At 46.8% G+C, this 21,113-nt stretch overlaps 1 protein-coding gene across 1 annotated transcript in view; it reads left to right on the top strand.

Moving 5' to 3' along the window:
• Positions 1-21,113, top strand: part of LOC121278863 (desmoglein-2-like) — a 58,607-nt gene that overhangs the window by 409 nt on the left and 37,085 nt on the right. Inside the window, exons 2-4 of the mRNA XM_041189320.1 lie at positions 7,902-8,004; positions 12,533-12,756; positions 17,846-17,977. Coding sequence (XP_041045254.1) covers positions 7,902-8,004; positions 12,533-12,756; positions 17,846-17,977 — 459 coding nt within the window. The remainder of the gene's footprint in view (positions 1-7,901; positions 8,005-12,532; positions 12,757-17,845; positions 17,978-21,113) is intronic.

Raw genomic sequence — 21,113 nt, 5'->3', positions numbered from 1 at the left:
CTCATCTGTGGTCCTTATTTTTTGTTTAAACTGCTGTTTCCAATCTCCCTACTTTGGGCTAAAAGCAAAATACTGAAATAAGAATAGAAAATGCTCGTTACAGATGCTGTTGGAGTTTTTCCAGCATTTTCTGGGGGTTTTTTTATCCCTACTTTGAGCATGGAGCAGAGCTGAAGTAGAAGAGGTCAGGGATTCCTTTTGGGGGGCTTTGTTCCTTTGCCCCAAATATTTCCTGGATTCTGTGCTCAATAAAATCCGAAAAAGGTTTCTAGACTTGAGCATTCCTGTAATTGGAGGTAATCATATTGCTGGACACATGCACTGGAATCTGGGTCCATTCGCTGAACAATCTTGTCAGTTCTGGATTTAAGCAGAATCGAATTGGGTGAACGTATGTGAATAATAATTTTTCTGAGCAACATTAAAGGTATATGTTATGAAATTGGCATTATCTGCACTCCGGACTAACAGCAAATTGTAATTCATACCCATTTCAATGATACTTGTATCTTGAGGGCGTTGAGATTGTGTCTTCTGCTTCCTTCTCTGCCCTTACCCTGCCCAAGAGCTTAGTAAGAACTTAAATTTTTTTTTTCGTGATTTAAAAGACATTAGGTTTTAATCGCTCCACCATTGGCGGCCGAGCCTTCAGCTGGCTGGTCCCAAATCTGGAATTCCCTCCCTAAATCTTCCTGCCTCTCTGTATTCCTAAAGCCTACTTCTTTGACCAGGCTTTTAGTCACCTGTCCTAACATATGTTTGTGTGGTTCAGTGTCAAGCTTTGTTTGATGAATGCTCCCATGATGTGCCTTGGGGTATTTTCAGCCACAATATAAGTTTACTTATTGTTCAGTTGATGTCACGATGACCCAAGAGGTAATTAACCATGGTCCCAGGATCAATTCCAAATCTGCACTGTTAGTCAATTTTAGCCAAAGCAGTAGTTGCAACCATTGACAAATTGGACTACATTTCCATGACAAGACACTATTCAGTGACCAATACTGGAAGTTTATTTATGTGGATGGTGGGTGACAGCAGAACCAACCCCCACCGCTCCCCCCACCCCCCATCCAACTGAGAGATTGCAAAAAATAGGGTTGTATTCTCTGGTATTTTGAAGGTAAAGGGGTGATTTGATCAAAGTTATCATTAAGGGAAACAGCGCAAATAGAGAAACTATTTACGCTCATTGGCAATTCTAGGACTCGGGGACCCACCCTAAAGCTTAGAGCCAGACTTTTCAGAAGTGACATATAGGAAATATCATACAAAGGGTGATAGAAGTTTGGAAGTCTCTTCCACAAATGGCAGTTAATGCTTGATGAATTAAAGTTCTAAAATTAGGAGTCCTAGCGGGATAGGCTCCGACTCCCAACGACCCAGAATTGAACAAAGAACAAAGAAAACTACAGCGCAGGAACAGGCCCTTCGGCCCTCCAAGCCTGCGCCGATCATATTGCCCGTCAACTAAAACATTTTGCACTCCTGGGGTCTGTATGCCTCTATTCCCATCCTATTCCCAATTGGATAAGGCCGTTCTGGAAAAGTGAGTGAGTGAGTCTAAAGTTTAGCGCCAGTCTTTTCAGGAGTGAAGTTAGGAAATTCTGCACAATTCACATTTTTTTTTGTCATGTAATAGTTTTGTGTAAATTTATAGTGGTGACTTCAAAGGGTTCCTGCTATGTGAACTCTAGGACATTGTGTGACCACCTGAACTTGAGGTTAACATTCTTAGCTTGCAGCTGACAGCTCAGTGGATGCAGATAGGTAGGAAAGTAAGTTGTGAAGAGGACATCAGGAGGCTGCAAACAGATAGAGATAGGGTTAAGTGAGTCGGCAAAGAATGGATGAGTGATGGCCGAGCCAACTCGTGAGTACCTTTTTAAATTACCACGCATGGTTAGAGCAAAGCCAAAACTGTCCGCGATCCACCACCCTGCAACCAAAAGAACTTACGGGTCTGAGTCAAACCTTAATCAGCCGGTAAGGGTTTGGGTGAAACATGTATAGTAAGATACTCAGTGTTAGTTGCAAGTGCTGATAGCTTGCGGACTTCCACTGCTACATCTCACCTATTAAAACATGACCACTTGGGTAGGAGATGTGAGGAAGACAGATTAATGTGTAGCTATTATACAGAAAGGAAGATTATTTCCTTCAAGAAGAGATGGGAGAGAAATACAGAAAAAATTGAGAAGAAAGATGTCTTTTACGATGGGTAAGAGCAATATTGGTGTTGAAGGAGCTAAAGATAATTTAAATATATGTTAAATATATGTTAAATAATAAAATATATGTAAAACTTTTACATAGGTTGACTAAAAAAAATTTTTTAATTTACTGTTTGAAAGACATTGGCTTATTTTTAAATGATCATTTTGTTCATCTGTGTTCAGTTGTATTAATTGTATTTTAATTGTGGCCAGTCATGGATCTATCACTTTTTGTTCTGAGTAATGCACCAATTTGAGACCAAAAATGGTAAATCAGTAGCTCGTTTTAAGGATCACCCTACACCAATTTCATGGACGTGAACAGAAGAGCTATCTAGTTGCTCTCCCCGCTCATCCTTTGTCTATGAAAGCAAGGGTGAATTTGGCAATTCAACAATTTATCTACATTCCCAAATCACCTTGTGACGATGCATGTTGATATTCCAATTCTACTTATTTTGATGTTTTAAAAAGAGTTAAGCTATTGCTGTCAGCTATGATTCTGCTTTCGTCCTAATACACTATTGCGAGTTTAATGTTTTGGGAATTGTAAGACATTTCGACTTTTGGGGCGCTCTTGCAAAATGTGAAGTAACGCACCTTTTTAAATTCATCGATGTGCCTTCGTTTAACATTACTTCACACATGTAGAAATAAATTATTTATTCCACTTCTGCTAGCTGACAAGAATTTATCCAAGCAATGCAATGACTAATGTAATTGCTCTGCTCGTATTTATTGTTCAGTTTGTTTCCAATAACTTGGAAGCTTTTAATTTTGACTTTTGGCTAAATTATCTCTTCTGGGCAGTATTCCTGGATGGATTGTGGAGGGAAATCAGCCAGGATTCCTACTCCTGATCACTCTGGAAAGTACATTTGCCTTGCTCTTGAGTGAGGACAGAATTCCTCATGGATAGAGAACTGGGATGAGAGAGTGATCAGAGTTCCTAAAATCAATATATTTCTCGTTAAATGTGCTAGGTAATTAGTTAGTATACAGAGCTGTGATTATACTACATTAGCCACCCTCCTCCTTGACCTGGCCTTTTCCAATACCTCTCTTCTATCATCCAGTTCCCTATCTGTTCTTGGATGATTCCATTGCTGCTGATCCAAATGCATCAGGTTCACCTCCAACGGTGGCTGCTACTCCCTCCTCAACACTGTCACCTTCCAAATCTCCCCCAAGGATCTACTTCTGGCACTTCCACCTTTCTTACCAATGTTCAACTCTTTAGCAACATTAGCCATTGGCACAGAGGTGACCTTTCACCTTTATGCTGGAAATACCCAGTACAACCTTCCCAGCATTGCCCTGAACCGCCTCAGTGCTGTCAGACTGCTGACCCGATATAGGGTATTGAGTGGGTCACAATGTCCTCCAGCTGAACATTAGGGAGACCAAAGCTCTCAATCCAACTTCCTTGCTGTTGACTCCATCTCCATTTTTAAGCCACTTTCTCAGGCTGAACAAGTCTGTTTGTGATCTTATTCGACGCTAAATTATACTTTAAGCTCTACACCTCACCCATCTCCAAGTCTGGCGTGCTTCGACCTCCTCAACATTGTCTTCCTCCTCCCCTATCTCATTCCACTGATTTATCCTTCATGCACCCCTTTATCACCTCGAGGCCGGGCTATTGCAGTGTCCTTTTTGCTGGTCTCTTAACCACTCACCTCCACATTCCAAGACACTGCCACACATATTGTGTCCCACACTGAACTGGTATCCCCTCTGTCCTTGCTGACCTTAGCTTCCTCACCCCTGAGCGCATTCGTTTTGAATCTTCATCAGCACGTCACCCGATGGTTTTGCTCCAATCCTTGTCTGTCGGCTCCTCCGCTTGATCTACTTCTCCAGCTGTTTTACTTTTCCAAGGCTGTCTTCCCTGTGCAGAGCTTTCATCCTACCCACTGGATCTGTCGCCTTAAACCCCTCTCCAGTTCTCTCTCTCCACCTTCACCCTTACAGGCATGGGTTCCGTGTCCTTCTTTGTGAAGCACCTTTGGCTGGAGGGGCTGAATGGCCTTCCCCTGTTCCTATGTAAACATTTATGTGACATTCCTGTTTCCTGTATTTTTACATTGGCCAACGTTCTTTGTAAGCTGCGCGCGCACCGGACTGTGCAGCAACCTGGGAGAGAGCATGCAGGCTACACACATGCTGTCCCCTTTAAGTGCGTATGCAGCTGTATAAAAAGAATTTGAAGGCACCATGCATTCAATGAATTGGCCACACTCCTGAGATAAATTGTTAGGGGGTGTTGGCATTGACCCAAGTATTTTAGAGAGATATTAAGAGCTTACGGTATAGGGGGTAACATAATAGCGTGGATAGAGGATTGGTTAGCTAACTGGAAACAGAGAGTAGGGGTAAATGGGTCTTTTTTGACTTGGCAAGATGTGACGAGTGGTGTGCCACAGGGATCAGTGCTGGGGCCTCAAATCATTACAATCGACATCAATGACTTAGACTCAATGTACGGTTGCTAAATTTGCTGATGACACAAAGATAAGTAGGAAAGTAAGTTGTGAAGAGGACATGAGTCTGCAAAAGGATATGGACAGGTTAAGTGAGAGGGCAAAAATTTGGCAGACAGAGTATAATGTGGGAAAATGGGAACTTGTCCACTTTGGCCACAAGAATAGAAAAGCAGCATTTTATTTAAATGGAGAGACACTGCAGAATCCTGTGACAGAGAGGGATCTGGGTGTCCTGAGACATGAATCTCATAAAGTTAGTATGCAGGTGCAGCAAGTGATTGGGAAGGCCGAAGGAACGTTATCGTTTATTGCAAGGGGAATGGAATATAAAAGTAGGGATTTTTGCTACAGCTGTACAGGGCATTGATGAGACCACATCTGGAGTACTGGAATCTTGGTCGTCTTATTTGAGAAAGGATATAAATGCATTAGAAGCCGTTCAGATAAGGTTCACAAGACTGATGTCTGGGATGGTAGGGTGGGTGGGTGGGTGGGGGTGGGGATTATTTTACGAGGAAAGTTTGGACAGGTTGGGTCTGTATCCATTGGAGTTTAGAAGAATGAGAGGTGATCTTATTGAAACATACAACGTCCTGAGGGAACTTTACAGGTGGGTGCTGAAAAGATGTTTCTCCTGCAGGAGATACTAAGACTATAAAACTAGAAAATAAAGAGTCTCCCACTTAAGACGGAAATGAAGAGAATTCTTTTCCCCTCGGAGCGCTGAGAGTCTTTGGAACTCTTTTCCCCAGAGAGCAGTGGAGGCAGGGCCATTGATTATTTTCAAAGCAGAGGTAGGTAGATGCTTGACCAACAAGGGAGTCAAAGGTTATCGGGGGTAGGCGGAATGTGGAATTGAGGCCGCTGTCAGATCAGCCATGTGGTGAGGGGGGGGTGCGGTTAAATGGCAGAGCACTCGTGAGGAGCCAAATGGCCTATTCCTGCTCCCAATTCAAATGTTCGCATGTACGTATATAATATTAACCTGAGAAATGCTATATAAACATTTTAGACATTCATCCAGTAATATCGTCAACACATCATGTGTTTAGTTACAGTTTCTGTAGCCTTGACGACTTCATTATAATCGCCGTGTAGTAAGCTTCAGGCAAACTCAGGCATCAACAAGCTTAAGCTTGGTAGCATTTGCGCACCCTTTAATACTAAGGCAATTATTTTGATGGCGGGGACCCCCAAGCTCTGTATGCAATAAAAAGACGATTGCAGATTCCTGAACGTGCAGGGGTTGTGTGTCGTAGGAGGCCATTCGTCTCATTGTTCCTGTGCTGGCTCTTTAAAAGAGCCACCCATTTAGTCCCTCTCCTCCTGCCCTTTCCCTCATAGCCCTTTATTTTTAAGTAGAGACCTGATTCCCTTTCGAAAGCGAGTCACAGGATAGTTGCAGCGCCAAAGGACGCCATTCAGCTCATCGTCTCGCAGCGGCTCTTCGAATGAGCAGTTCGCTTTGGTGCCATTGCCCCACCTTCTCCCCGTTAACTCTACACCTTACTCCTTTTCAGAAAACAGGCTTGATTTCCTTTTTGAATGCTTCGATTTGGACCTGCCTCCCCCACAACTGTCACGGCAGCGAAATCCAGACCTTAACCCCTCGCCTGCGTGAAAAAGATTTTCCTCATTGTTTTGCTCCTTTCGCCTTGAAGCCCATTGCCTTCCCATTCTCAATCGTTTCACGAGGGGGAACGGTCTCCCCTTATCCACCCCCCCCCCCCTCCCCACCCCCCGTCCAGAGCTCTGCTGTCGCTGCCTCTGTCAGACAGCAAGTTCTACATCACACGCTGAATAAACCAAAAAAAAAAAATTCTCCTACCTCCCCACATTCTGTCGTATCATGTTTAATAGATTTGAATAATGTGGTTAGCAGGAGCGTAACAGATAACTATAGCGTATTGTGCTAGGCTCATGTTCTTTTTAGCATTTTAAATACGCTTTGGGGAGACAATTTGCTTTCTATTTTAAACATACCAACTTGAAGTTACAGAAGCAACATACAGTGGATGCTGGAAATTCGAACTAAAAATATAAAATGCTGGAAATCTCTAGGGGGAGAGAGAGATAGAGAGAGAGCGAGAGAGTTAATGTTAGGTGGAGAGGCAGAGAGGATTAGGGAGTAAGTTCCAGAGCTTGGGGCCTAGGCAGCTGAAGGCGTGGCTGCCAGGAATGGAGTTATTGAAATTAGGGAGAGAATTTTCTCCCCGTGATGTGGAGGAGGGGGTGGTTGGGGGTGGGGGGGGGGGGTTGCTGAGCGGCCTCGCAGCTGATTGCGCACCGCCATTTTAGGAGGGCGGGCCAATTAAGGCCTGCCTGGCGTGACGCACACCGGGAAGCGCTGAGCGCTCCCTGTGTGTGGGCGAGGGGGTTGGGGGGTTGGGGGGGCGCGGAGGGGGAAGTAGGCTGAGTCGGGGCCTGCTCTATTTCGCACAAGCACATGAAAGAGCGCAGAAATCATCCCTGAGGCACAGAGCTGCCCCAGAGAGATTAGTTTGATTACGGAAAATTTAAAATAAAAAAAGGTAAATAAATAATTCAGACATGCCCCCTCACGAGGCAGTGTCACATGAGCCGGGACACGTCAGTGAATTTTAACTTAAAATTTTTATTCAATTTATAAACACCTCATGAAACCTCATCCCGCCCGTCGATGAGGTCTCATGATAAATGCGGCGGCCGCCTGGGATCTTCGCCTGCGCCCTCCCCCCCCCCCCCACCCCCCCCCCGCCAACCAGCTTCATTCGATTATTGACGGCCTTAATAGGCCTTTGACAGTTCGGCCGACACGCAGCCGATTCTGGTGCGCGCCCGCCCGCTGGTTGAAGGTCTGAATGACGCGGGGTGGCATCAGGACACGTGCCCAACATCACCGCGTGTGCCATTTCACACGTCGGCGAGCAGGGTCCACACCACCACCACCACCCCACCCCCCAGCACGCCGGCCAGAAGATTCAGGCCTAGGAATTGATATTGAATAACAAAGTTTGCCTTTGCTTGTTAATGAGCCTCTTTTCACATTTTCTCCCCCCCACCCCCCCACCTGCTGTGTTCTGCAACTGGATTAATCAGACTGCCAGATGTGCAGCGAGCTGTTGTCTTTGTGATTAACGCACAGTCACTGCATGTTTTGGAATCAAAGCTTTGGACTGTAATTATTTATCAAAAATATATATCTCATGTCCGATTCCAGCTGTATTCCCAGACCGGGCGATGCTGTGAGAAAAGATTTTCAAAGGACAGGTTTGATGCAGTGATTCCATCACAGGTCTCCAAAGGGGAAGCTGTTCTTACAGGTAAGGCATGGCTGTGACAGCAATATGGTAACTAAAAAAGACTTGCATTTATATAGCGTCTCTCATGACCACTGGATGCCTCAAAGCACTTCAGAGCCAATGAACTACATTTTTTTGAAGCGTTGTCACTGTTGTAGTGTGGAAACTTTAGCCGCCAGTTTCCGCACAGGAAGCTCCCACAAACAATAAGTATGACAAAGACCAGATAATCTGTTTTTGAGTAATATTAATTGAGGATTAAATATTGAACAGGACACCAGCGAATACTCCCCGGCCCTTCTTTGAAATAGTGCCAGGGGATCTGATAACGTGCCACTCAATTTAGCGTCTCAACCAAAGGCAGCTCTCTGACAGCGCAGCCCTCCCTCAGTGATGCACTGCAGCGTTAATCTTGAGTTTTGAGTTCAAGTTGCCTGCAGTGGGATTTGAACCCACAACCTTCTGACGCAGAGGAAAGGGAGCTACCAGCTGAGCCATGACTGACACTTTTTTTTAATTCCTTCATGGTATAGGGCTGTTGCTGGCTAGGCCAGGATTTATTGCCCATCCCTAATAGCCCTTGAGAAGGTGGTGGTGAGCTGCTGCCTTCTTGGACCGCTGCAGTCCGTGTGGTGTAGGTACACCCACAGTGCTGTTAGGGAGGGGGGTTCCAGGACTTTGACCCAGTGACAGTGAAGGAACGGCAGGTATATTTCCAAGTCAGGATGGTCAGTGACTTGGAGGAGAACTTGCAGATGGTGGTGCTCCCATCTATCTGCTGCCCTTGTCCTTCTAGATGGTAGTGGTCGTGGGTTTGTAAGGTGCTGTCTAAGGCAATTTGGTGAGTTCCTGCAGTGCATCTTGTAGATGGCACACGCTGCCACTACTGTGCATCAGTGGTGAAGGGAGTGAATGTTTGTGGATGGGGTGCCAATCAAGCGGGCTGCTTTGTCCTGAACAGTGTCAAGCTTCTTGAGTGTTGTGGGAGCTGCGTTCATCCAGGCAAGTGGAGAGTATTCCATCACACTCCTGACCTGTGCCTTGTCGACGGTGGACAAGCCTTGGGGAGTCAGGAGGTGAGTTACTCGCTGCAGGATTCCCAGCCTCTGACCTGCTCTTGTAGGCATAGCATTTATATGGCTAGTCCAGTTCAGTTTCTGGTCAATGGTGAGCCCAGGATGTTGATAGGTGTATTTCTTTCTTGCAGTTCTGGATGGATGTGAGAACCCTTGAGATGGGCAAAGGAGGTTTGGCAGAATGGTTCCAGGGATGGGGTATTTTAGCTGTGAAGTTAGTTTGGAGAAGCTGGGGTTCTTCTCCTTGGAAGAAAGAAGACTGAGGGAGATAGAGGTGCACAAGATTATGACAGGTTTGACTAAGGCAGATAAAGAAAAGCTGTTCCCATTAGCTGATGGTTCAAAGACTAGGGGACGGGTAGCTTTAAGGTTTTGGGCAAGAGATGCAGAAGGAAGACCCTTTTTTACACAGTGATTGGTGATGACCTGAAACTCACTGCCTACGAGGGTGATGCAAGTAGAGACAATGAATGATTTCCGAAGCAAATTGGATGGACACTTGAGGGAAATAAACTTGCAAGGACACAGGGATTGAGCGGGAGAATGAGACTGACTGGATTGCTCTACAGAAAGCCAGCATGGACTCATTGGGCCAAATGGCCTCCTTCTGTGCCATTATGACAGAACAGAGACTAAAATCCATGTTTGATCTGACTGGACCAGAGTGTCTAGGTTGACTATCTGTGGGCAATGTCAACATGAGTGAGTGAGTGGCAGTGGGTACAGGAGAGGTGCTGGATTAAATGAGTAAACATTCCCAGGAGCTGCAGTGAGGAGAGGAGAATCTTGGGAAGATGGCCTGAACCTTCACAGCACTTCTTGGGAGCCAGAAAGAGAAGTGCTTCCTCCTGACGCCCCCAACTACTTCTGCCACCAGATTCCCATCAACCCCCATTCAAAGCCCCTGCCCCCTTCCACTTCTGGCCAGGTATAGGGCACTCCTGGCATCAGACTTCATCCGGAGTTCAGGAATTCCACTAGCCTCCTCTGGAGCGCTGCCCGCCCAGCGGGAAGCCAAGCCTGTCAATCAGGCCAAACTCTGGGAGGGGTGCCTGTAATGGTCAGAGGTCACATTGTGGGCTTTGACCTCTGAACTATGTGGGGAATTCTGGGTTTCCTGTGCACCAACCAGACCACTCCTGCCCCCTCCATCACACACACCCTACCGGCCCCCAGCCATCTGCATGTAAGAGTGCCCCCTTCTGATTTTATCCTTCTCCCTGGCGACTGTCTGAGGTTGGACCAGACTCCACACAACCTTGGTGTCCCAATTGACCCTGAGATGAGTTTCTAACCACATATCCACTAGCCCGAAGACCACTGATTTCCAACTCCGTAACGTTGCTCAATTCTGCCCCCTGCATCAGCTCATCTGAACTATCAAAGGTTCTCATCTAAGCTGTCAAGCATGCCTCGATGTTTGACTGCTCTGTTCGTGGGTCTCACATCTTCCACCTGACATATACTTGAGCACACCCAAAACTCTGCTGTGCTTAATTTACTCAAAGTCCTGTTCACCTATCAGTCCCCTGTGTTTGCTGACCTATGCTGGCAACATAAAATCAAATGTAAACTAGATCATAGTTTGCAAATCCCTCCATCGGCTCAGCCCTCCCTATCACTGTAACCTCCTCCAGCTGCACAACCCTCGGAGATCTGCGTTCCTCCAATTCTGGCTCTTGTATTCTCTGACTTGAATCTCTCCACCATTGGTGGTTGTGACCTCTGCTGGCTGGGCCCTAGGCTCTGAATTTCCACCCCCACCCCCAACATCTCAGCCCTGCCACCCCCCCTCCTTCAAAACTGCTACTCGGGTCAAGGTCCTCTCACCTATAATAGCCCTTTTGTGGCTCGATGCCGAAACTTCAATTAACAATGCACTTATGAAGCGACTTGAGGTGTTTATCTACATTAAATGTGATAAGTAAATGCAAGCTATCGACATAGTTGCTGAGCCCACATAGATGAGTTTTTTTTTAAATTTATCCATTCGTGGATGTGGGAGTCGCTAGCTGGGCCAGCATTTATTGTTCATCCCTAAAAGGGCATTTTAAGAGTCAACCACGTTATTGTGGGTCTGGAGTCACTCTAAAGGGCAATAGTGAGCCGGATGGGTTTTGACAACAATGGTTCAATGGTCAATTCCAGATTTTTATTGAATTCAAATTTCACCATCTGCCATGGAACCCAGGTCCCCAGAGCATTACCCTGGGTCTCTGGAATACTAGTCAGTGACAATACTCACTAGACCACCGCCTCCCCTTGTCCTCCTGGTGACCTTGGAACCCAGGAAGATCAGTGCTGCAGGACACAATCCTAGCCGAGTGGCTATTGATAGTGGACTTTTAAAACAGAGGTTGGTTCATGTCCGACCTTGGCCAGTTTTCAATTGGTTTTACACAGAAGGTTGCAAGGCAGTGGAATCCAGGATCAACGTTAAAGGTTGAACAAAGTCTAGGGGCTGGGTTTCCTGTCTTGGAGGCAGGTAGCGGGAGTCATGAAATTTCCTGGTTCAGCAGCCACCCCCCCCCCCGCAATGTGAGAAAGCACCTCAGGCGGTGCAATTTTCAGAGATGGGTGTGTGGTGTGCTGGAGTCTGGACCCCCCAACCCCTGGAGACAGATCAGAAGGAGCTACAGGGACTGCCAAGCGCTGAGGCGGGCTTTGTCCCGGTTGTGTTGTTAAATATTAGGCACTTGAGTCCTCACCGCTTATACCCCCTTGCGTTCCATGCCCCATCCATGCGAACCCATGCTCACCCGTGCGCTCTCTACCCACCCCCAATGGCCCCCTCATACCCTCTGTGCCAACTCATGCCTCTCCTCCCGCCCCCAGTGGTCGCTCATACCCTCCATGCCAACCCATTCTCAATGACTTCAGTGCAACAAGAGATGGGCAATAAACCTGGCTTTTGTCTGTGTTGCCAGCAGCCCAAGTAATTTCAAAAATGGGATCATTGCCTGTGAATTTTAACAGGCAATGTATCTGTCGGAAGTATGTGTTATGTTATTGGCACAGACTTGGTAAAAAGCCTAACGCACCTCTGATGGAAGAATGAAAGGCGATCTCATTGAAACATGTAAAATTTTTAAGCGGGTTGACAGGATTGGAGCTTAGAGATTGTTTAGCCAGGCAGGAGGGATTAGAGCTTGGGTTGGGGGAGAGGGGGGTGCCAAAGTCTCAGGAGTAGGGGTCAGCCATTTGGGGCTGAGATGAGGAGAAATTTCTTCACTCAGAGGATGGTGAATCTTTGGGATTCTCTACCCCAGAGGGTTGTGGATGCTCAGCTGTTGAGTACATTTGAGACAGAGATTTGATAGATTTTCGGGAATTGAGGGATACGGGAATAGAATGCGAAAATATAGTCGATGTAGAAGATGTTCTTGAATGTCATAGCAGGTTTGAGGGGGCACTATGGCCTATTCCAGCTCCTCTATCTTATGTCCTTCATTCATATATATTTTTAATTCCAGTGAAATTTCATGACTGCCATTTGGGAAAACGCATTCAGTTGAGCACCAATGACGCAAATTTTGAAATCCATTCCAATGGCTCATTATACGCAACCCACACTCTAAACATTGACGCAACATATCACCTCAAAGTGATTGCAAAGGATCGAAAAACAAACGAGAGTTGGAAAGCGACTGTCCATTTGAACCCTTCAGCAAAAGACCTAACAAACAAAGGAAATGAGGTAAGAAGTGACTGTTCAAAAAAACTAACTCGGGAGTTTGATGGTAGAACATCGGTTTAATCATTTTTATAGCTGAGAATGTTCAACCCCAGATAGAATTCGAAACGCTCTCGTGATCACAAACAGGAATAGCATTTCATTGCTTTTCAGCCTCACTTCCTCTCACACTGGTTGTTCCCCTTTGTACTGGTCTATAAGATCAATATATGGATGGTCACGTCAATTCTTATGCTGTTATGTTCAGCAGCAGACAGGAAAGAAGACTTGACCTGTACTCACTTAGCTTTCAGTTCTTTAGACTGAATTTGGTAGCTTTTAAATTTTTTTTTTTACAGAAGCTCTGCCGTGTTTAAAAATGTCGTTTTTTTTTTAAATAAAATTGAAGCGGACGTTTTTGTGGCATTGCTTCTGATATGTTAGAGAAAGCAAGAAATAGGAACTGAAGTCGGTCATTTAATGCTTCCACCATTCAATAAGGTCATGGCTGATCTCATGCCGCAACTCTATTTTCCTGCACTATATCCTTTTAATTCACTGAGTGCCCAGAAATCTATGGACCTCTGTTGTGAATATTCTCAATGACGGAGCATCCGCAGCTCTCCTGGGGTAGAGAATTTCAAAGATTAAAAACCCACCTGGAATGGAGAAATATCACCTCATCTCAGGCCTAAATGGTCATCCCAAGTTCTAGATTCTCCAGCCAGGGGAAACATCCTCACAGCATCTACCCTGTCAAATCCCTTGAGAATGTTACCTTTCCAGAGGTTCACTAGTCTCTGGGAAAATAAGAACCACCCAACATTCACCAAGTGTACAAACGAACTAGGAGCAGGAGTAGGCCACTCAGCCCTTCAAGTCTGCTCCGCCATTCATAAGATCTGATTGTAACCTCCTGCCTACCCCTTAATAACCTTTCACTCCTTTGTTTATCAAGAATTTAGCTCTGACTTTAAAATTTTCAAAGGCTCTGCTTCCACCACCTTTTGAGGAAGAGAGTTCCAAAGACTCTCAACCCTCTGAGGGAAAACGTACCTCCTCACCTCAGTCTTCAATGAGCGACCCCTTATTTTTAAACCATGACCCCTAGTTCTAGATTCTCCCACGAGGAAACATCCTCTCCACATCCAGTCTGTCAAGAACCCTCAGGATCTTGAAGGTTTCGATCAAGTCACCTTCTAAACTCCAGTGGGTACAAGCCTAACTTGTCCAACCTTTCCTCATAAGACAACCTGCCCATTCCTGGTGTTAGCCTAGTATACCATCTCTCAATTGCTTCTAGCGCATCTACATCTTTCCTTAAATAAGGGGATCAATACTGTATGTATTGTGTCATCAGCAAATTTAGCAACCATACCACCTGTCCCTTCATCCAAGTCATTTACATAAATTGTAAAAAGTTGGGGCCCCACTCTGTTCCTACTCTTACATTGCGAATGGGCCTTGGACCCCCCTCCCCAATCTGTCAATCTGGAATTATCAATCAATAGACCTCTCTAGATCTCTCATTGTGTAATGGACCTCTATCTGGTTACCTCTAAGTCTATACTGCTCACCAAAGTCATTGAGCCCATATGAGTATCACAGAATCACAGCAACAGCACAGAAAGAGACCATTCTGCCCCTCATGTCTGCACAGGATCTCCGACTGAGCAGTTTACCTGTGCCATTCTCCTGCCATCTCCCCCTAACCCTGCACATTCTTCCTTTTATAAAAAAATAATCCAATTCCCCCTTGAATACCTCGATTGACCCTGCCTCTTGAATGCCTTGATTGACCCATACTCTCGGGCAGCGCATTCCAGATCCTAACTACTCGCTGCGTGAAAAAGCTTTTCCTCATGTCTCCATTGTTTCTTTTGTCAGTTACCTTAAATATTTGCCCTCTCGTTCTCGATCCTTCTACCAATGGGAGCAGTTCTCCTTATCTACTCTGGCTAGACCCCTCATGATTTTGTATTCCTTTATCAAACCTCCCCTCGGCCTTCTCTCCTCCAAGGAGAAAAGTCCTGACTACTCCAATCTATCTATGTAATGAAGTTCCTCATCCCTGGAACCATTCTTGTAGCTGAGATTCTTTTAAGATGGCACACATAATGCCCGGAATTTTCCAGCCCCTCACGCCAGTGGGATCTTCCGATTGTGATGTGAACGGAGATTTCAATGGCTTGCCAGCCCTACTGCGGTGGTTGGGGGGTGGGGGGGGGGGGGGGGGGGGGGGGGGGGGTGGTGGTGGGGGTGGTGGGGGTGGGTGGCGGGAGGCGGGAGAAGGCAGGGGAAGGAGAAGGAAGGGTGCTGGAAAATTCCAGCCAACGTGTTATTCTGCAATTAAGGTGGAGCTGAGCGGACAAACACGGACTGGTTTCACGCCGTCGTGAAACCGATCGCGCCATGTTGCCCTCTCGCGCCACCGAGCAGGCCCCCGACATCGGCAGGCACACTATATCCCGGCCACGGAGTAAGATGGAGCAGAAAAAGGGCGCATATGACAGGGGTCAGGTTGATAATACAAATGTGAACCAGGTTGGATATAGAAATTGCAGAGGGGAAGCGAATGGAAAATGAGCAGCAAACGGTCTGAGAAGAGGCTAAAATAAAAGGGAATCCAAAAGTCTTCTCGCGGCAAAAAAATAGTAAAAGGGTCGCAACAGGAGGAGTGATTGTGTCAGAATTGGAGGAACAAAGAGATTTCCCTCTCCCAACTGTCCCCTCCCAGTCAAAGATTTCTTTTTTTCCCCATCTCCAATATTTTTATAATTACTGAACAAAAGTATGTGAAGAAAGTGAAAGAAAGCACACAACCATCTTCACCTACTTCATCAATGACCTTCCTTCCATCATAAGGTCAGAAGTGGGGATGTTCGCTGATGATTGCACAATGTTCAGCACCATACATGACTCTCTCAGATACTGAAGCAGTCCATGTCCAAATGCAGCAAAACCTGGACAATATCCAGGCTTGAGCTGACCAGTGGCAAGTAACATTCACACCACACAAGTGCCAGGCAATGACCATCTCCAACTAGAGAGAATCCAACCATCACCCTTTGATGTTCAATGGCATTACCCTCACTGAATCCCCCACTATCAACATCCTGGGGTTTACCATTGACCAGAAACTGAACTGGACTAGCCATATAAATACTGTGGCTACAAGAGCAGGTCGTCTATTCTTCCTGCCAAAGTGCGTAACCTCACATTTTCCCACATTATATTCCTTCTGCCAAGTTTTTGCCCTCTCACTTAACCTGTCTATATTCCTTTCTATACTCCTTGTGTCATTCTCACCACTTGCCTTCCCACCTACTTTAGTGTCATCCACAAACTTGGCAACAGTGCATTCACTTCCCTCATCCAAGTCATTAATATATATTGTATATATTGGGAGCAGTTCTCCTTATCTACTCTGGTTAGACCCCTCATGATTTTGAATTCCTTTGTCAAACCTCCCCTCGGCCTTCTCTCCTCCAAGGAGAAAAGTCCCGACTACTCCGATCTATCTATGTAATGAAGTTCCTCATCCCTGGAACCATTCTTGTAGCTGAGGTTCTTTTGAGATGGCACACACAATGCCCGGAATTTTCCAGCCCCTCACGCCAGTGGGATCTTCCGATGTGATGTGAACGGAGATTTCAATGACTTGCCGGTCTTGTTGCGGTGGTGTGTGGGGGGGGGGGGGGGGAGGGGGAGTGAGGTGGGGGTGGGGGGGGAGGGGGGGGGGGGTAGGGGAGGGTGCTGGAAAATTCCAACCAATGTGTTATTCTGCAATTAAGGTGGAGCTGTGTTTAGGGCGGCCTGTTCCAATGATGCCACAAGGCATAATTGGTATAACTTGGCCTACCCAGTCAATTAAATCAAAAACTTTCAACTTGTGTTATTTTTAAGAAAAGGAATGATTAATGCCTGGTCACTGGTAGCTGCCCTGCCTGCTCTGTTGTGATTTGCTGCCGTTTCATGAATGGGAAGTGGAGAAGTAGAGCTTCTTGGACTGTAAGGGTCTTTTATTTGCAGTACTGTACCACACGAGGAACAGGCATGAGCAAAACTAAACTACGACAACACCACCAACACCAGGGGCAGGCATGATTACTGTGTGACATGCTGCCTAGGCAGGTAGCATTATAAACGTGGTAGAATTTGATCTGCATTACTCCCATTTTCCAAGCGAAAAGTGGGCCAACGCCAACAGATTTGGCCCCAAGCCCATTCTGTGAGGCAGCCTGGGTGACTGCTAAATTGCCTGGGACAATTTATTCGGGCAATTCAGGAGGCCAGCTGAAATATAATAATTGGGGGCTTCACGCCTAAGGGAGGGACCTCACTGTAAAATGGACTTAACAATGAGCAAAACAAAAACAGAAATACCTGGAAAAACTCAGCAGGTCTGGCAGCATCGGCGGAGAAGAACAAAGTTGACGTTTCGAGTCCTCGTGACCCTTCAACAGAACTAAGTAAAAATAGGAGAGGGGTGAAATATAGGCTGGTTTAAGGTGGGGGTGTGGGGGGAGAGAAGTTGGGGGGGGGTCGTTGGGGTGGTTGTAGGGACAAGCAAGCAGTGATAGGAGCAGATAACCAAAAGATGTCACAGACAAAAGAACAAAGAGGTGTTGAAGGTGGTGATATTATCTAAAGGAATGTGCTAACTAAGAATGGATAGCAGGACACGCAAGGTACAGATAGCTCTAGTGGGGGTGGATTGAAATAAGACTAAAAGGGCATAAAAGGTATAGATTTAAAAATAATGGAAATAGGTGAGAAAAGAAAAATCTATGTAAATTATTGGAAAAAACAAAAGGGAGGGGGAAGAAACGGAAAGGGGATGGGGATGGAGGAGGGAGTTCAAGATCTAAAGTTGTTAATATTCAGTCCGGAAGGCTGTAAAGTGCCTAGTCGGAAGATGAGGTGCTGTTCCTCCAGGCTGGGCCTGGATTGCTCAGGGTTCCTTGGCGGCTCCAGTGCTGCCAGAAACTGGCCTTTGAACTGAGAAAACGTCAGCGTTTGCGAGGCTTTCTTTCGAAGAGCCAACACGGACAGGACAGGCCTCCTCCTGTGCTGTGAACATTCTGTGACATTTCTTCCAATTCTTTTGCAGGCTATCAAGAGGATATGTCCCACTATCTATTTTCCAAAAGCTAACAAGTCGAGGCGCCAGAAGAGAGAGTGGATCATCCCACCGTTTGCCATCAGAGAAAATCAGTGGCCCATCAACAATCCAATCGCTATTGTAAGTGACGTAGAAACATTTTGCCTCACAATATTAAAATATGAACCACATGTGAGACACTGGGCCCAATTTTAACCCCTTCAAAACCCACCCACTTTCCCCACAGTTAAAAGCAAAAAACTGCGGATGCTGGAAATCCAAAACAAAAATAAAAATACCTGGAAAAACTCAGCAGGTCTGGCAGCATCTGCGGAGAGGAACACAGTTAATGTTTCAAGTCCATATGACTCTTCAACAGAACTAAGGAAAAAATAGAAAAGAGATGAAATATAAGCTGGTTTAAGGGGGGGGGGGTGGGACAGATAGAGCTGGATAGAGGGCCAGTGATAGGTGGAGGCAAAGAAGATATTGCCAAAGATGTCATAGACAAAAGGACAAAGGCGTGTTGATGGTGGTGATATTAACTAAGAGATGTGCTAATGGTGACATTAAGGGTAGAAAGCAGGATGAGCAAGGTACAGATAGCCCTAGTGGGGGTGGGGGGGGGTGAAGGGAAGGGATCGAAATAGGCTAAAAGGTAGAGATAAAACAATGGATGGAAATACATTTAAAAATAATGGAAATAGGTGGGAAAAGAAAAATCTATGTAAATTATTGGGGAAAAAAGGGGATCGGAAAGGGGGTGGGGATGAGGAGAGAGTTCATGCTCTAAAATTGTTGAACTCAATATTCAGTCCAGAAGGCTGTAAAGTGCCTAGTTGGAAGATGAGGTGCTGTTCCTCCAGTTTGCGTTGAGCTTCACTGGAACAATGCAGCAAGCCAAGGATGGACATGTGGGCATGAGAGCAGGGTGGAGGGTTGAAATGGCAAGCGACAGGGAGGTCTGGGTCAAGCTTGCGGACAGACTGAAGGTGTTCTGCAAAGCAGTCACCCAGTCTGCATTTGGTCTCTCCAGTGTAGAGGAAACCACATTGGGAGCAATGAATGCAGTAGACTAAATTGAGGGAAGTGCAAGTGAAATGCTGCTTCACTTGAAAGGAGTGTTTGGGCCCATGGACGGTGAGAAGAGGGGAAGTAAAGGGGCAGGTGTTGCGCCTTCTGCGGTTGCATGGGAAGGTGCCATGGGAGGGGGTTGAGGTGTAGGGGGTGATGGAGAAGTGGACCAGGGTGTCCTGGAGGGAATGATCCCTGTGGAATGCCGCCGGGGGGATGAAGGTAAAATGTATTTCGTGGTGGCATCATGCTGGAGTTGGCGGAAATGGCGGAGGATGATCCTTTGAATGCAGAGGCTGGTGGGGTGATAAGTGAGGACAAGGGGGACCCTACGTGTTTCTGGGAGGGAGAGGAAGGTGTGAGGGCGGATGCGCGGGAGATGGGTCGGACACGGTTGAGGGCCCTGTCAATAACTGTGGGTGGAAAACCTCTGTTAAGGAGGACATGTCAGAGAAGCTGTTTTTGAAAGTGGCATCATCAGAACAGATGTGACAAAGGCGAAGGAACTGAGAGAATGGGGATGGAATCCTTACAGGAAGCGGGGTGTGAGCAGCTGTAGCCGAGGTCGCTGTGGGAGTCGGTGGGTTTGTAATGGATATTGGTGGACAGTCTATCACCAGAGATTGAGACAGAGAGGTCAAGGAAGGGAAGGGAAGTGTCAGAGATGGACCATGTGAAAATGTTGGAGGTGTGGAAATTGGAAGCAAAATTAATAAATTTTTCCAGGTCCAGACGAGAGCATGAAGCAGCACCGAAGCAATCATCGATGTACCGGAGAAAGAGTTGTGGGAGGGGGCGGAAGTAGGACTGGAACAAGGAATGTTCCACATACCCCATAAAGAGACAGGCATAACTGGGGCCCATGCTGTTGTTCCCCACAGTTAAAATCGGTTCAAATATTCCCAAAAATAATTCATTGGCGTCTCTTGGGACCCGTTCAAAACGTTTTAGGGCTGTGTTTGGGTGAAATCGTGAAGTGCCTTAGACTTCCAAGTAAAATGTTTAAGGAAAATCTGTAATCCATTTGGTTTGATCACGACAGCAAAAAGCGGTTGCTTGGCAACGCCCGGGAGAGGTTGGATTAATAGTTTATTGGGCCTGAATTTCCTCGGAGTGGCAGACCGTGTCGGAGTACCACCCCGTGCCCAATTTTTTTTACCTTAAGTTTTCTTGATCGTATCTCGGCCGGCCTTCTGACTCAGGCAGTGCAGCGCGTCCCCAGGGCCTAGTGTCGAAGTCCAGCAGAGGTGAAGTGAAGGAGGCCACACCCCCCCTCTTTTTTTGTTTAGGAACATTAGCTGCCGTGAGCCAGGAAAGTCTAAAGGTGCATTGAAACTTAGAGGTGCTTGGCAGGACAAAGAGAAGGTAAGTGGATAGGACTTGGGAGTCGGAGGGAGCAATGGGCAAGATCGGAGATCGGAGGGGGTCATTTGCGGGGGTGGGGGGGGGGTCGGGTCGGGCCGGGGTGCGGGGTGCGGGGAGGGTGTCGGGGCTCAGGGGCGTAGGTGGGGGAGGGCCTTCGGTTGGGCTGGACCCAGGGGGTGGTGGGTGGGTGTAGGAATGGAGGCTGTTGGGACAGCCCTGGGGGAGGGAGGGATTTGGGGGGGGTGGGGGGGCGGGCGTTGGGGAGGGTAACAATTGCTGTAAACCAGCCCAAAACAATCCAAAGTTTGCGATTTAACTCAGATTCCTGGATGGTTCCCAGTGCAGGGCAATTGCCCAGGGGACGTTTGCACCTCTGGGCAATTGCCATGCATACCTTACCTGGGAACGTCCGAAGGGGATTCCCCAGCGCATCTTGGGGTACTGCCCCCCGCTCCCCCCACAATAAGATGTTGGGGAGCCTCGGGAGTTACAGCTTTAATATAAAGCACAAGAAGAAGGAAGCTATGTTTAAAAACTTCATTTTAAAGCAAGCTGGTTGGCCCCAGCAGGAGTGTGTGCACCGGTATTTACCAGAAGGCTCTGAGAATGGGGGAAAGCAGCAAGGCCAAGGGCTCGAAGTTTCTGTTAAATGTGAGACATCAGGCACTGGGTTATCGTGAGCAAGCTGGGTGGCTGGAGTCACCAGGAAATTGCCCGACTTGGTAGACCCCGCCCCCTCGGTTTAAAGAGCCCCGTTAGACCTAATGTTCATCGGGGGAGGCAAGGGGCGGAATGGATTAGCCCCTGGAAACAGATCGTAGGCAGCCACGGGGGGCCG

This window comes from Carcharodon carcharias, chromosome 6 (genome assembly GCF_017639515.1).
Source record: "Carcharodon carcharias isolate sCarCar2 chromosome 6, sCarCar2.pri, whole genome shotgun sequence".
In the NCBI taxonomy this organism is placed as follows: Eukaryota; Metazoa; Chordata; class Chondrichthyes; order Lamniformes; family Lamnidae; genus Carcharodon; species Carcharodon carcharias.
This window is presented reverse-complemented; position numbering and strand designations above follow the sequence as displayed.